The 18,083-nt window shown below is 29.9% G+C and overlaps 1 protein-coding gene and 1 long non-coding RNA gene across 3 annotated transcripts; one reads left to right on the top strand and one right to left on the bottom strand.

The window, feature by feature from the left end:
* The first annotated feature begins 102 nt into the window (after positions 1-102).
* D12 (YEATS domain containing 2 homolog D12) lies at positions 103-11,700 on the top strand. Of its 2 annotated transcripts, XM_011053620.2 has the most exons (5): positions 103-264; positions 598-708; positions 7,831-10,790; positions 10,929-11,002; positions 11,087-11,700. In XM_011053620.2, the coding sequence occupies exons 2-5, from the start codon at positions 612-614 to the stop codon at positions 11,211-11,213; spliced, it is 3,258 nt and encodes a 1,085-aa protein (XP_011051922.1). In that variant the 5' UTR covers positions 103-264; positions 598-611; the 3' UTR covers positions 11,214-11,700. The 2 variants fall into 2 exon arrangements, with proteins under 2 accessions (XP_011051922.1, XP_011051920.1); XM_011053618.2 differs by having other exon boundaries at positions 103-708.
* Positions 11,701-15,187: 3,487 nt separating this feature from the next.
* LOC147907316 (uncharacterized) lies at positions 15,188-17,649 on the bottom strand. Its single transcript, XR_015547428.1, has 3 exons — positions 17,509-17,649; positions 16,550-17,345; positions 15,188-16,412 (listed from the first exon to the last, which is right to left on the bottom strand). It is a non-coding gene; the product is annotated as an uncharacterized LOC147907316 (long non-coding RNA).
* Between the last annotated feature and the right edge of the window lie 434 nt (positions 17,650-18,083).

Here is an 18,083-nt window from a genome sequence, read left to right as displayed (position 1 = left end):
TTTCATGATTGATACCCTGTACCCAGCATTTAGGAAGAATCTCAGATTTTTTTCTAAAAACTAATTTAGGGATATTTAGAGAAAACCGAGGTTGCTCTAGGGGGAAGTCGATAAAGGCATCTGGCAATTCTGATTCAACATGGACACGTGATATACACATGCGATTTCTCTGCAACAGTTGACGATGTTTGCATTCTATCGGTATCAATTTCTACATTCCGGCAACTGTATACTTTTATTTGATATTCACAGACATATATGCTGGTATTTTCTCTTAGTAAATTATTCTCATATGAATTATTTGTAATAATATTACAAGCGAAATCAATTTAACTCTAACCTATTCGAAGAAATTTTTCCGAAATTTTTATCTGGAAACAGATAGTATCTCGGCTCTTATTTACAATAGTAGACAGAATATGCATCTAAAGTTTAAGCGAAAGCTCGGTGATGCTAATGGTAAAAGAAATATAAGTGTAGCTTTTATGTATGTGCATCAAAAGACTTGTTCGACATCCATCTTGTGCTTTTAAATATCAACTTCAACGTAGGTAAAAGTGCTGTGTATTGAAATGACTTTTATTCTTTTGAGCAAAGCGTAAACCCAATAAATGAGTGCTCCTGAAGATTTATTAAACGGTCAGGATCCTGATTATGTATCGGCAACCTCCAATGACTCAGCTCAGCAGAAGATTTATGAAGAAAATGGTAAACATATTAACTCTTACTAATAGAGTATTAATGATAAACATTAACTCTATTAATAATATTAATTTAGGTAATACTCAAGAAGAATGACTTCCTCATCGATTTTGATGAAATTAGGCTCATTTGACACATTTTTTGCACGAAATGAATGAATCTGGCAAACAAAAAGTATCGTTCTGCTCCGTGGACCAAGATATTAAATGTTAAAGTTAACGATTATTGGAGATTAGGAGATCTGTCATAGCTGTGAAATATTGCGACACTATCATATACTGTGATCACTTTGGTAAATCAAGCTGTGTTAACATAGTCAATGAAATATTCGCCAAAAAAAAAATGTTTTAAAAGATCTTGCTCTACTCTTGCTATACATGAAAAGTTGGAAACTCGTGTGGAATTATTCATGGAATATATTCTGTTTCATGCATGATGTGCATGATGCATCATTTATTCTTGTTTAACATTCAGATGAAAAACAAGGATGCATCGTGTACATCATGCATGAAACAGAATGCACTCATAGATTTACAACTTTCCACACGAAGCATAGTCCTACATAGATTTTCAAGTTTATATTTGATGCAAATTTAGAAACCTATGTGGAACTATGCTTTGTGTGGAAAATTTTAAACCGTGAATGATTCCACGTAAGTTTCCAACTTTTCACATATAGCAAGAGCAGGGCAGAAACTTTTTAACATACGTTTTTTTTTAAATAAATATTTCATTGACTACATTAAGATGGCTCGATTTATGACAAAGTGATCGCAGTACGTGCTCATGTCGCAGTACTTCACATTATGATAGATTTCCTAACCTTGGGTGTTTTTTAACACATACACAGATGATACAGTGTAACACCGTGTCTTATACAAAGTGTCCCAACTATGATAGTGTTACTCTGCTCGACACTGTACAAAAAAAGCTAAGTATGAACATGTAAAATGTCAATGTTATCATCTTTTCAAAAAGTTTAGTAGCCGTACTTATTTTATAATAAAATCTTCAAAAATTGTCAAAGATACATTTCAAAACGTTCTCTCTAAGGAAAATTTTATTCGAAATATATAGTAACGTATGTTTTGGAATGTAGCCCAATTTGGAAAAAAACTATAGCTTAAAGGAAATATTACAATGAAGGAACAATGAAGGAAATATTAGGAATAGGAAATAAATATAGGAATAAATATTGAGATTTTAATCTATCAGAAATCGTGTATTCTAATGTAGCTGGTATCTGATAGGTTGAAATCTTAATATTTGTTTTAAGTCTAAATAAAAATCGTAAATCTATTATTGATACGCTAAATAATCGTAATAATAAGAATGGAAGAGAAAATAAGACTACAATTCTGGTGTTACATTAAAACTAAATTGCATTTTAACAAGTATCTTATACAATGGAACACAGTGTAATGTTCTGTGTCCTAATTAGAAAATAGCCATCAATCGTTAAGTTATAACGTTTAATATTCAGTGCATGGAGCAGAACGACATTTTTTTTACTAGATTCGTTCATTTTGTACAAAAATGCATCGAATGAGTCTAATTTAAAAATTGGTAAGGAAGTCACTCTTCTTAAGTATTACCTTAATTTATTACATATATTGATTTCTTACAGAATTAGTGCATGTAAGTGAATAAAAATTTTGAATACTCGTTAGTAATATTAGTAAATTAAAAAAAATTCAAACAAACAGAAAGACAAAGGGCTACGAGTCTCTTATTATACGAAGATTCGCAGTCTAAAATTTTCACCTCGTTTCATCTAAAATTGTGGTCAAAATACGATGATCAGTTATGACAGTAGGAGAATCAGTATTCTTCTTAATGTCAGAGATATATATTTATCTCTGTGGTAATTTTACATTACATTTTGTACTTTCTAACAGAAACATGTTCGTCCTTAATTTACGTACACAAGCCAGAGGAATACCTTGTTGTCGATTACAACTTCCTTATAACTTTCATTTTATATTGGAGCGAAATTTATATTTGATACTGCGATTTGATAGAGCGAATTTTAATTTTTATATATTTTATCTATGTAATATTTCCATTGTTATTTTTGTTCACATTGAAAATGATCCAACAGGGATCGAAATCGATTTATTTTTGTTTTACTTGTTACCGGTCAAATTAAATTTTATATTTTAACTTGATGACATGTTTTATTTATTAACTGTTCAAAAAATTCTTTTATTTTATGATAATTGTTTAGACTTGTAGCCCTTTGTCTTTCTTTTTGTTTGTTTAATTTATTGAGTCTTGTTACTATTATAGTTAAAAAAAAATTTGTTATTATATAGATTATACTAATGTGTCATGCCTAAATCTCGAAAGGTTTCGAGTTTAAACTCTAGCTGCAATTACATTTTTTGAATAAATTCTGTGTTATGTTTTAAGATGCTTATTAGCAACATTATTAAATTGACAAGTTTACTTTGTGATATTATTTCAATTTCATTTTATGATTGTATTGATTTATCTGATAGCAATCAGAAAGGAGTTTATATAACTGGAAAATATATTAAAAAATTTACATATAGGGAAAACCGGGGCACTATGAGTCACAAAAATTCAAACTCTTAAAAGTGCATCTAAATATACAAATTTTGTATCTTTTTTTTAATAATTAAAATGTATAAAATTAAATAAGTTTTAAAATTTAATAAGTATATTTACTAAATATTTAATTTTTAAGAAAAAAATAAAAACATTTTTTAAGAAGTGATCCATGGTGCCCCATACAGATCACAAAATAGTAGGATTATGTAAGAAATAACGGATGAAAATTTGAAAGTATTTTCAATTAACTTACTTAGCATTAACTTACATTCTTAGCATAGTCACTGATACAATAAAATATAATTACAATTAATAATTAATAAATAATAAAATAAAAAATTATAAGAAAACAAATGAGAAATAACCATTAATGTAAAATAAAAAATTTATTATGATAAAATAAAATTAATTTTGCTTAGCAGTAAATATATGTAAATAATAAACTATTCTTTTAGTATACATATATTTTCATTATGAATAATTAATATATGATCAATGGTACCCCAATTATATATTTAATTATACATTAATAGAAAACTATGCAAAATAGATGTTATATTATCATTTGTAACATAATAAGTTAAGAAAAAATGCGCAGAAATTTACATTATCTTCGTACATGTATCTTCTACTACAAAAACAATATTAAAACATTTTTATGCGGTTAAAAAGTTACTATTATACGACAATCATTAATTTGATTAATGCTTTTCGATACAATGGAATTATTCTCATCTAGATAAAAAGTATGGATAACGAAATAACAGTCGTATTGTACCAGTAGTATTAATTTAAACATTAGATTATGTTAAACAATCGATGATAGTATCTTGTGACCCTGTTTTCCCCTAAATATTAGACATCAAGATAGTCATATTTTTTTACTTACATTTGATTTATTTATATAGCGCCGCAATGTTTAACTTATTAAAAATACACAAGTTAGAGTTAAAGCCTCAATGAAGTTAGATCTTGGTTAGTCTAAAGGCTTAGAACGCTTGCATGGAATGCTAGAGATTTGGGTTAGACTTCCGGCCGAGGTAATATTTTTCGCAATAAATTTATTAACCGATTTTCAGCACATTAACATTCTCAAATAAGATCCCTGATTGAGAGCATCAAATTATTAAATTTCTTATTAATTTAATTTGTGATAGTACTACAGTATTTCAGTTGCGCGTTTCTGAATGTGAAAAACCAAATGAGTGTGCAGTTCAAATGATTATGTATTTATATGTGCTAAAGTACATAAATTTAGAAATGATTTAAGATATGCAATATAACATTCACACCTGCGATTTCCCTGTAATTTTATAAAGAACCTCGTATAAATATGAAAAAGTTTTGGTCAAATTGGCTGAATTTTTTATGTTGTAGTTCTCATTCTGAACAAATATTTCAATGGGTATAACTTGACTCCTATGGCTAGTTTTAGAGATATAGGCGGTCAAAGTGTTCTCTGCCGAAAATGCGATATGCACTACATATGCGACATTATCGATTCCTTAGGGCTTTGTTTCTAATATATAAGTTAAATGGTTAAATTAAAATAATAGTAATAATAATAAATATAATAATTATTATAATATATATCATAATTGTATTTTATAATAGTAATTATAATAAATATAATTACAACTATAAAATACAATTATGATCATAATTATAATTATACCGGGTGTCCGGCGAGACTCTAGTAATAATTCACAGGAAGATAAATGGCACTAAACTGAGTCGAAAAGTCTTCTACCATTGTGCAATTTTCATAATAGTTAACAAGATATTAATTACTAAAAATTGCTGAATATTTTCAACAATTTTATACAAATACTATTAACTTTACAGAAAAATTGTAAAAGACAAAAATCATTTATTTTCTTTTCATAGAACTCTAAGAATTTTTTATCAACTTTTAGTACTGCATTTTCTTATTTTTTTCAAAAACATGAGAAAAAAAATTACGGTAAAAATTCTGAATAAATTCTGAAAACATTCTCAGAACTTTCTGAAAAGAAAACTAACAATTTTTGTCTCTCGTTACTCAATAATGTTGTCATTTATTAATTAGATATGGTTAAAATATTTTTTTAGCCTGTTGTCATTATTTCTGTTATTTATGAATTAATGACATTAGTTCAGTTATAAATTAATTATATCAATATAAGAAAATTGCAACTTAATTATATAAGAAAATTCGTATTTTAATTAAAGCACAGATATACAGAATTAATTAATGCACAGATATACATTTTGAATCATAAATTGTATAATTAAAAAAGTAAGACAACCTTAAATAATTTAAAATTGTACGCATTCTCGAAATGTCAAAAAATTAAAAGTAAAGAGCGGGCTAATGAAAGAAAAGCGTTGTAAGCGTTGTGCAAATTTGTATGTGTAAAATTGTCTTCAATTAATTTAATTTGAATGTTTCAATTCACATTCGAGTCATCTTTAGCAATAATCACATAATAGAAATAAGTTGAATCCTTGGCGAGACTAACCCTACTAGCCATCACATATGTATTAGGGAGTTGCATTAAAAGCCACTGTTTTTTCTTTGAATTTGAGCACTTATTTCAATAACAAAATATATGAATAGTAAAATCAAAGTATTTTCAATCAAATATCATATTTTCCCTCGGAAGCTACGACTTTTTGCCACTTTTCAGGCAGAAGTTGAATTCCACGACGAAAGAATGGTCTGTCTTTTGAGTCAATCCATTCAGCAACCCAATTTTCGATTTCGCTATAATTATGGAAGTATCCAGAGCATGTTGATCGGAACAGATGATAATCGCTTGGTGCTAAGTCCGGAGAATATGCTGGGTGCGGGAGAACCTCCCATTCGAGATCCATCAGTGTTTGTTTCATGGCTATAGCAACATGCGGCCGAGTGTTATCATGGAGTAAAATCACCTTTCGACGATTTGATACAATTGATAGTCGTTTTTGCATCAAATTATCATTCAAACGTTCCAATTGTTGTCGATAACGCTTGGCGGTGATTGTTTCGTTCGGTTTAAGCAGCTCATAATACACGACACCCTCCATATCCCACCAAATACAGAGCATTGCTTTGTGACCGTGGATATTTCGCTTTGAAGTCGATATTGATGGTTGGCCAGGATCAACCAATGATTTTTTGTGTTTTGGGTTGTTGAAAAAAATCCATTTTTCATCGCCGGTCACGATACGCCACAAGAAACTCTTCTTGTTATGCTTTGCAAGCAAAAAAATTGAGATGTTTAAACGGTTGGCAATGGCATTTTCGGTCAATTCATGTGGTTGCCATTTTCCTTCTTTCTGAATCTTTCCCATAGCTTATAAATATCGTAAAATAGTTGATTTATCGACTATTTTACGATGTTTGAGTTGTTGAGACAATTCTTTGAGTGTTTGAACTGAATTTTTTTCCAATAGAGCTTGCAGTTGTTCATCTTCGAATTTTTTCGGTTGACCTGTTCGTTGTTTGTCGTGAACGTCACAATCACCACTTTTGAATTGTCGAAACCAGTCTCTACATACTGTTTCCGATGGAGCAGATTCACCATAAATTTCCGCAAGCAATCGATGAGTTTCAGCTGCACTTTTTTTCAAATCAAAATAGTGTAGAAGTACATATCGGAAAAACAATTTATCACGTTCCATTTTAATTCAGTTATAGAAAAGCACATATGTAAACAAGGATGATGTCTGTTGACTGAATTTTAGTAGGAAATGTTCATACTTCAAAATGATATAAGTAGCAGATATTTCTGATCATAGCATACGCAGCTACTGCCATCTAAACGTGAACGGGGGTTTTAATGCAACCCCCTAATAATTGTTGTACATGTTGCTCATTAGCCCACTCTTTACTTTTAATTTTTTGATAAACTGACTTAAATCATAGCAGAAGATAGTTTCTGATTTAAAATACATATCTGCGTATTCTCTGCTTTAATTAATTGGTTAAAAATACGAATTTTCTCATATAATTTAAACTATAGCAGATAATAATTTTTAATTCAAAATGTATATTTGCATATTTTCTGCTTGTTTGACTAAATTTTATGATAATATTTAATTATATTTAATAATATTTAATTTATAACTGAACTGATATTATTAATACGATATTATTAATAAAGTGACAACATTAATGACAACATTAGGTTAACAATGATAGAATACCATCATGAGGTTAATAAGTTATTTTAATCATATTTAATTTATGAATAACAACATTAATTAGCATACGCAGCAGTTAAGTATTATTAAATTGTTATTTTCCATCTTATCAACATCAAAAAAAAGTTTTGATTTGAGCGATGATTTTCCTTCTCAGAATTCTATGCAAAATACACAAATTTACAAAATTGTGGGAAAATCAGAGGTGAGGGCGTTATACTGCATACCTTATTTAAGCATCAAAGATTCAATTTCAACTGTTATAAGCTTTAACTCTTACTTGTGCATTTACATTAGGATTTTAATAAATCGTTTATTATTATTAAGAATATTTTATGATTATATGTCTAAATAATACTTTTTTCTTTTTTCTTTTTTTTTTAGCAAGAAACACTACTGCAAAAAAGATAACTGCAATCATAGAAAAGGAATTTTCACTGGAAATTGATTTGAAGGAAAAGGAAATTTTGCAGATACAGGACAGATTACACAAAGCTCTGAAGATTTTTCATCTGTTGCGTTACATTATAATTACTAATTTTTACAATCGCAAGCAGTGTCAAATTTCCCAAGCTGTGGAAACAAAACAGACGAGAATTCATCCTGCAATTAAAACATTACTTGGAAAGAGTCCTAAATTCGTTGATTACACAGATCTTGCAGTACCATCAACGTCTACCGATCCCCGATTTTTATATGATGACAAATCTTTCACGTCGGACGCAAGTACCGCGCTTAATAACATACTTAAAATCGAAGAAGATGCAAACAAAAGTAATAATGAGTTACAAAGTAAAAAGCGAAAAATGCTGGCTGAAGAGTTTCAACCTCGCAAGATACCTCGTTACGTTCCACCAAAGAGCAGCTTGCCTGAGAAGAGTCCGTCTCGCGGAAATAGTCATAAGGTCCGCAAACGCATTGTCGTTGGCAATATTTCCAAGTGGATCCCGCCAGATTGGCGAGAGGATGCGTCTAGTCACAAGTGGACGATGTATGTGCGTGGCGACAAAGACGAGAAAGCTAACATCAGCACTTTCGTCAGCAAGGTGAGGTTTTTCCTGCATCCCAGCTATCATCCAAATGACATCGTTGAGGTCACATCGTATCCGTTTCATTTGTCCAGACGAGGATGGGGCGAATTTCCTCTTAGAGTACAATTGCACTTCAAGAATACCTTAAATAAGCCCATGGATATAATTCATCATCTGAAATTGGATCGTACTTATACAGGACTGCAAACTTTGGGTTCTGAGACTTTGGTCGACGTGTGGATTCATACGGCTGAATCCCATAATTCCGAGCAGAATAATAATCGTAAATCTTCAATTAATGATACCTTCGTAAAAATAGAATTAAATGATAGTTCTGAATCTATTGATAAACAATCAGAGAAATTTAGGGACATGTCACGACTTAACATTTTCAACGAAATTCAAGTAAAAAAAGAAATATCTGATTCGGAAGTACATGAACGATATAATTCACCATTGGATTTCATGTTAATGAAAAATTCAGAAAGAATAAAAACTAAATCTAACGACACACTAAACACTTACATATCTAATGATAAACATAAAGAAGCAATATGTCATATTAAACATGATCATAATTATTTTTGCAAACAGTATTTCAATTCTCGTCATTTTACAGTAAGAGAAGGAAACATGACCGTGGAACACTTTCCGGAAAATGACAACAAAACATCGATTAATTCAACAGTTGAAAATAACAAAAGGACAACATCTGATATAATGGTTTCCACGCATAGAATTAATGGTGATATTCAGTCTTCCAGTAATTACCAATCTTTGGCATCTTCAAATATAATTATAAATGATTCACAAGTAACGTCAATAAATGCAGCATTCCAAGAGAACAATAATCGAAAAGATCTATTATCCGATACGGATAAATCTTTACAAAATTCGAAAAGTGATACTTTCAAAATTTTAGGAACTTCTTCGACTAATGATACAGTGACGGCTATTAATGGTTTTCGCAAATCGTTCAGTAATTCACTCGATTGTTTCAATAATTTACAGAAAACTGCAAATTCTTCGGAAACCTGCAATTTGCATTTAAAACCTCTGCAAATCTCCATACCACCGAACATAATCGCATCAAGCAGTAAGCATATACTTCTATTAAAGGATGAAAAATCGGTACCGGTGGATTTCAAAAATATTCCATCAAAATCTAGAGAAAACTTGAGGATGTTTGTCGATAGTGTGAAAGTTTCTGTTCCGAGCGTCGCAAAACTAAATGTTCCTGTTTCTCAGGGCGTTAGCATTCTAAAGAAGCTGCCTAATATTAAGGCAAATGCACAACAGAAAGATACCGTTAACAATAACAAAAAAAAGACAGCGCTACTCAAACTGAAAGACAGTAATAGTCTGCTGCTGAACGTTAACGAGAACGTGCCGATTCTGAAAATAGTGGACTCGCATGATTCACAATACAATTACAGCATCGCCGAGGCAATAGGAGGCATTCCGTCGGTTGGCAAGCAAGAGTTCGTATCGTGCGCAAAATCGGAGGATAAGACCATTGTACAGCGGACGAAGATCACGCTGGGTAAAGACAAATTCAAAATCCAGAGCAAAAAGGATCTATATGAAGCGGTTCTCCAGTCGATTGATACCGCGAATATTGCCGATGTGGAGGCATTGATACGATTTATCATACGTCGATTGCCGATTGTTACACAAGACGTTCGCGATCCCGATTATAGACGGTTGCATCCTTATGCGTGTTACAGCAAAGAGGAATACTTGTCGTACAACGTCGGAAAGCAACGAGCCATAGAGTGGTACCGCGCAAAGATAATTAGAAGCTTTCTACAAATGAAGCTGATCTTAAGTGATCAATTGTGGAGCATCAAGGAGATTATGCTATGGGCGAGACTGCACGGCTATACACCGAGCCAAAGTGTCTTCAGCGTTCAGGAAACAGCAGGAACAAGTGATACGAAAAAACTACCCGATACCATGACAGCCACTATGATTGTATCTACATATACAGAACCAATTACGTTGCAAAAATGGTTGCAAACTTGCCAGCAAGAGCCTAATCGTCAGTCAGATAATTATATCAATGATGAAGAAATTGATGTTGAAAGTATTAAAGAATGTCCGCGCAGAATTACAATCGATCGAAGAAAAAACGGTAATAAGAATAGCAATTATTCAACCGATTCTACATTAATACCGATTGAACTTGATGAAAATTTGCTACCGTTCCATAATTTCGTGTGCGACACTGCGCAAGAAATTGGCATTAAAATCGAACCGGAGGAGATTATTCCTGGTGTTCTATATTGTGCAGCTAGTCGCGTAATAATGCAGGTAAATATTTCTGATATAAATTATATTCACTTTTGTATTAGAATAAAAATTGCACTGTCACTGTCGTTATTATAGAATAAAAATTGCATTGTCACTGCCGTTATTATAGAATAAAAATTGCATTGTTACTATGTTTAGGTTGTCGAATGTTTCGTAGAAGATCTCACTCGATCGTCATTGGCAAGAGCTTGGGAAAGAAATAATGGAAATGAGTACTTATACTTACTTTTTGTATTTTTATTGCATTTTGTAAATAACAACTTATGTATCTCATTAATTTGTATTGCCCATTGTAGATGTCCCAAACTTATTACGCTGAACGATGTCCGTAATGCTCTTGCAAATCGAGAAGAATTCGACATTTTTACGAATGAAGGTTTGGGTTCGAGACAAGAATTAAATTCTGAGACAACAAACTTGTAACAACATTCAAGCTATCGTTAGCAAATGATCACTTAATCATACCGGACTCCAGAATACAACTAAGTAATCGGTGTCATTCTTAAATACAGTAAAAGAAAACACAGATGCGGGTTTTCTACATGGAAAAACTACTCTAGCTACTCGATTCATTTCAATCCCAGCCAACTGGAATCCTGTGACATTCAATTTCATGTTGCAGCCACTCACGGACTGATTTGTAGTAAGATAAAAGCGGCTCTATGCGATACTCGGAATATTTTATTAGAAAATATAGCGCGTTTCTCCAATTTGCTTTACTTCCAAGTTTCATGATCGACCTGAAAGCATAAACTGAGTCATAATCACTTTTATATACATTCGTACATTATTTTCTATGTTTTCCATAATCGAATGAAGTATTTAGATATATATTGTAGGGAAGTTATTTTTTAAATCTTTTTTCTTATTTTCGAAAAAAATCAGAATTAAAGCTATTATTTTATAAGAATTTATGCAGTTGAATCTTTTTCCAACCTTAAGAACGTTCCCGCATTCTTCGAACCATAAATGTCGCATTCTTTGAAATAGCTGTACTTGCAAAAAGTTTCCTAAGCAACCTATCAAATCGTTTGTTATATAATTTCATTTGTACATCTTTGTTACTTACATAAATAAAAGAATAAAAAAAAGAGCTACGAGCCTAAAAATCAAACAACAAAATAACAATCTACATTAAACGGTTAAAAGATAAAATAAACAATGTCATGAAATTAAAAAAAACGTGAAATATAATTTAAAAATCAGTAAGTAAACAAGAATAAATGACAAGAATAGAATCGTTTCGATCCCTGTTGGATCATTTTCAATGTAAAAACAAAATAAAAATCCGCATAAGGACACAATATCAACTATAAAACTCACTCCAAATTGAGAGAAAACCAAATAAACGATTGTTGACACCAATTCCTCCGAAATGTGCGTATGCAAAAGAACATGTTAGCAAGTACAAATTGTAATAATAAATTAACAAACGGAATAAATAAAAATAATAAGAAAAGTACAATCGAGTCGCAAATAATAAAGAAAAGGCAAAAACAAGATCGCAATTAATAAAATTAAATTAATAGAAAGAGGCGAAAGTTATTTTTGATATTATGAGATATATACAAAAGAAATATTAATTCGAGAGAAAAAGTAAGAAACCGTCATTCGTTGTATATGTATAATGAGTTTAGTACAAAATAAGAATAAATACCTTAGTATGTGTGTCAAACTGGTATATTATCAATTAGACAATGCGATGGGAATCAAAATTGATCATCTCTCCAAGAAGCTAAGAGATAAAGTGAAATATGACATATAAAGACAGGAAGGTTGAAATGAAAAACTAAAAAAGAAGGGAAACATAAGAAGGAGAAAGTAAAGTAGAGGGGAGAGAAAGTAGGGAGAGAAAAAGATAGATAAAGGAAGGAAAGCAATTACAAAGGAGAAAGAGATTGGATAATCTGTGAGTAGGTTTCAGGTAAAGATTCAGTATCATTTTGTCTATTAAGACCCTGTTTCTGTTTTTTAAAGATAGTAAGTTGAGAGTGATTGTTTCATCTGTCAATAGTCCATTATATTATTTTTCTCTTTTTTTACATAAATTGATTAGTGATAGTATACCAAAAGCTCCCAGTTACATCAGAGACAGTTTCCATTTGGTTAAGCAGTTAAATGGTACTGTTTTTGATCCTGAACATGTATTGGCTTCGTTGGATGTAGTATCCTTTTTTACTAATATTCCTATTAAGCTAGCATTAAATAACATCGATAGGAGATGGGTTTACATCTCGGCTAAGACAAGCATACCAAAAAACGAATTTTTTATTGCTATTAAATTTATTTTATATTCAACCTTTTTTACCTTCAATAATATAACTTATAGACAGGTGTTCGGCACTCCGATGGGTTCACCGTTATCTCCGATAATCCACTTACTGATTTTTAAATTATATTTCACGTTTTTTTAATTTCATGACATTGTTTATTTTATTTTTTAATCGTTTAATGTAGATTGTTATTTTGTTGTTTGATTTTTAGGCTCGTAGCCTTTTATTCTTTATTTAAATTTATTGAGCCTTATTATTTTTATAATTTATTATTTACGTATCAAATTGTCCTGAACTTACCCGGCATAAGATATATTACGGGCGATGTGAAATTTCGCTGCAGGATGGTGGGGGGTCTAGCTTAATAGGGATACTTTAGGATCTTCATAATGGTAAGAAGCAATTTGTATTAGAAAAATAGTCAGTTGGGTTTTATCAAGATAACGATAGGCAGTTTGAATTTATAATGAACAATAAATATGAATTAGTTATATAATAACTGATCAATTTTTAAAAAGATTAAGTATCTTAAAAAATGACGACTGATTTACGTCATGTACTGTATGTGATAACCAACACTGAAATCTTGCAGTTGTGTTTTTAAACAGGCAAAAATTCTAAAATAAAGCGCAATTAAATTTAATTGAACAAGGTCTACGAGACAATTAAATTATTTTAATAGAATAAATTTCATGTTCTTAAACAAACATTTCGATTTATATGTGAAGTCATTATCAGTGTTATAACAAGTAAAAGTTTATAAAAATTGAAATCGCATACGAATCAGAAATTAAAAAAATAATAAAGTCGAAATCCAAATGCAATCCAAGTCAAGAAAGAAGATCATAAGCAATATAAATTCGATACTTTGATTTCAAATTGTCATTTATTATTTATAAATATAATTTATGATGTTCATTAACAAGTACTCGTAAAATATTAGGCTGATTTTTGTGATTACTTTTGACAAATACTATCTCAATGATTTCTCTTAAAAGTTTATATAATATCCAAAAGGATCATTATCAGAAACTAAATCACCTAAAGATCAAAATATTTTACAAAACACAGTATTTAAATAACACTCATTTTTAATATTAAATTATTTAAATGGTTTTGTAAGATTAAAGGAGGTTTAAATGATTTATCAATGGATAATCAAACATGCACATTCGACTATTTAATTGATCGAGTGTAAAATAATTACATTCTATGCAATGTTTAATTATATTATAATATATATCGTGAAAAATTCCTTCATCAAGATCATGCATCGAATCTAAATCAGAATTGCCTGTTACATGAAAATTTATTAATTTATTAAAAACGCGTCTTTCTTTTATACCTGTTACAGTTTCCTTGTTTGTAATATCTTCTTCATAATTTTCTGGATTCCTACTGTGAAATACATCATTTTTATTTTTGCATTTATATATTTTGTTTTTTATTTTTGCAAATTCTACAATAATAATGAGCGTTGAAACTTTCTACAAAAATAGAATTAATTCCTAAATTATCATCAGTATAAAATTCAATAATAAAATATTGTATATTTTTTTTTTATTTCTCCATTATTAGTTGTAATAAAAATGTTTTAATTAAATCATCAATAAAGAGAAGCAAAAGTTTTTTTATTACTATATATTTTTCTATTAATACTTTCAAAAATTAATGTAAGAAGAATATTATCTGAATTAAACTGACATTCAGGTGGAAGGTAAAGTAATGTTACATAAATTATACCGAATTTATATAATTTTGGACTAAGTAGATTTGATTCAAAGTCAAAATAAAACATTAAAGGTAAAACTATGTCATTTGATTTATAAAATGATAACTTGTTTTTTTACATATCAGTTTGTACATAATTACTTATTCGATCTGTATTATTTTTTTAAAGAATTTATATGTGGAAATATATCATTTAAAGTAGGAAAAAAAGCTGTAACATTTGTCTTAAAGAAATAAATTGTTAAGTCTTATTGGCGCGTTGTTCAGTGTTACGTCCAATTATATATAATTGTGGAGCCACGTATTGTCCACTTTTTGTAAAATATTTTATTCTGCAATGCTCCGTTGATATAACAGTGAAAGAATCTTTATAATCTTTATAAATTGTTTGAATTTCATTTTAGCAGTTGTTATTGTCTGACATTAAGATATTATTTAAGCATAATATTCAATTTTTCCAAGACAATCAGATACAGATTTTGAACATGTTTCGAAAGGACTTAATTTGATAAAAGCCTTGCAAAGAAAGAAATAACTTCATCGATTGTATGATTTTGCATGTCATCGTGAATGATATAAATTTTCGGAATTAGAAGTTTCGAAGGAATTATCATTGTAATTATAAACATTGTGCATATGATCTTGCTCACTACTTTCTAATCTTGTTTTATTGTGACTTATAGATTTTTGTGGCTCTTGAATATTATGATACAAATTTAAATACCTTTTTAATGATATAATATAAAAATATCAAATTTTCTGTTCTGACAATCAATTTCGACATATTCATAATATTGAGTTTTATGTTTATGTTCAAAATGGATATGTAAAATTTTAATGTTCAAGAGTTCTTTACATATAACAAATCGGCGTTTTGAAACCAAAGTACAATATCTACAAAAAGAGAACAAATTTTCAATAAAGTAAATTGAAAAAAAAAAAATTTAATATTTGCTAGTTAGCAAAGTATAATAAAGAAAATATCAATTCTTTTTTTTCATGACAAGAAATAAACTTCTCATTTTAAGTTACAACTTCAATTTGAGTAAATACACCGGCAAATACACCGTGCTGAGATTTACGCCACAGAAATCAGAAAAAATGAAAATGAAAAAATAGAAGGAATGAGGATAATTTTCTAGCAACTATTGCAATTTAATGTAAAATTGTAATTTAATGATATACGCGCACACACACACACACACACACACACACACACACACACACATGCATACTTTATCGTATACAAATATAATAGTCTACACAATATAGCGTCTCCAAAAAATTTGATTTAATTTTTTAGTAAAACTTAATTTCATTAACCCTTTGCCATACTTTTCTCTTATAAATTAAAAAAAAATTAAGCTTTGTACGAACGACGTACCACGGCTCTCATCCATGATACTTATGTTTAGTCCGATTTCCTTACCACGAGTCTCACACAATGTTGTTAGACGAAAGGGTTAATTGTATTTTATGAGAAGATCCAGTTAACCCAATCTAATCTGCAATTTCAACTTGCTGAAGACAGTCACATTCCTGATTGGAAATCGATGTATGCACATTAAAAATTGGGGTCCATATAAAAAGATCAGTGTCCATACTGTATGTATTTGTACTGTATCATAGGTAAAAATTTTTGTATTAAATATATCAATTCCTGCATATGTGTTAACGATATAGGATATGAAGTGTTATTAAAGTTTTTTTGAATGTACTAATAAAATTAAAGTGACATTATTTTTGTTTATATACCATTCATGTCCATATAGATTTCTATACATCGATAGTACATCGACATATCGATCGCAACGTGCGCACGAACGTTTCTGATTCGTTCAAAAATCGTTTCAACTAAAATGGCAGTTGATCAATTGCAGCCACGAATTTTGTCCATTCCAGTGTATATATAGTTCAGTGATTATTGGTATCATTATTAATGTTTCCAGCCAGGGGTGGACAGTATTTGAAAGACATGTATTTAAAATACGTATTTAAAATATGTATTTAAATACATTTTTGTATTTTGTATTTCGTATTTGAATATTTTTTTTAGAGTATTTTGTATTTAAATACCTTTTTTTTAATATTTTGTATTTTAAATTTGTAAATACTAAATACATTTAAATATAAAAAATTTTTTAATTAAAGTTAAAATCACACTATTATTGACTCAATTTAAAGTGCCTATCTCACGCATGATGTGCATAATGCATCCTTTATCTTTGTTTACATTTGATGAACAACGTCTAGCGTTATGTCTCAGTAGGCAGTGTTTGAAATATAATATGTGTTTAAAATACGTATTTAACATTTACAACAAATATATTTTTATTTTATTGAGAGTATTTTGTATTTTGTATTTGAATACTTTTTTTAGAATATTTTGTATTTTGTATTTAAATACAATTTTTTGAGTATTTTGCCCATCCCTGTTTCCAACTTTAGGCACATGCATTGGCGCTACTCTCTTTTATCTTATTCTAGTTCTCGCCTTCATAGGATATCTTGCTGTTCGTAATATCGCCAGCTAATAGTTGGTTGTATATTGCTGAAAATGAATTTCATATATCAAAATATTAAGTAAAAAGGACAAAAAACTTATGAAAATCGATCCTAGTAAAGTAAAAATAATGCGAAGTGAGATATGTAGTAGAAACGTTATAAAGTTTGCTAATTCATATTTACGATTAGATTAATTTAAAAATACACACCTTTTGAATTATAATTATAATTATTTGTAAAGTCTCTTTCCAACTAATTACGATCCATTCTCTTTATTTATACTGTAAACAGTTCTTAGCTTCATCCGATTTTTTTATTGGAAGATACGATACCGAGCAGCTATTCATGCAGAGGTCTGTTCGATCAATTTAGGTCATGTGACTAGCAGATGAGAAAGCAGTGGATGCACTAGCCACTGTTTAAACGAATGCATCTAATATGTCGATGTACTTGTGTTATTCTATTGGCCACGGCACAGACTCTTGCATAATGCATAAGGGAATCAATCAACTGAAATTCTTTTTTTTTATGGAATGGAAGGAAGGGAGATTCTGATTAATTGATTCGCTTATGCACTATGCGTAAAGCCGGTTCTACTTTAATTGCAAGCTGAATTTGAAGCTTGTATTTTGAAATCAACGTTTAAGATTGGTTGTCGCAACAAACTTGCGATCGGCTTGCAACTAAATGTAGAACCGGCTTTATGCGTTATGCAAAAGTCTGTGCTTATTTTCCATCGTCCATTAAATGTAAAACAAGGATGATATGACACAAATAGCGTTGA

The sequence above is a fragment of the Acromyrmex echinatior genome, chromosome 14, assembly GCF_024713525.1.
Source record: "Acromyrmex echinatior isolate Ae372 chromosome 14, ASM2471352v2, whole genome shotgun sequence".
Taxonomy (NCBI): Eukaryota; Metazoa; Arthropoda; class Insecta; order Hymenoptera; family Formicidae; genus Acromyrmex; species Acromyrmex echinatior.
The sequence above is the reverse complement of the archived record's forward strand: the minus strand, read 5'-3'. Positions and strand labels throughout refer to the sequence as shown.

Coding starts and splice junctions, on each gene's coding strand:
- D12 (XM_011053620.2), top strand. CDS start 612: ATGAGTGCTCCTGAAGATTTATTAAACGGTCAGGATCCTGATTATGTA. Junction 709..7,830: donor GAAGATTTATGAAGAAAATG/GTAAACATATTA, acceptor TTTTTTTTTTAG/CAAGAAACACTACTGCAAAA. Junction 11,003..11,086: donor GAAAGAAATAATGGAAATGA/GTACTTATACTT, acceptor TGCCCATTGTAG/ATGTCCCAAACTTATTACGC.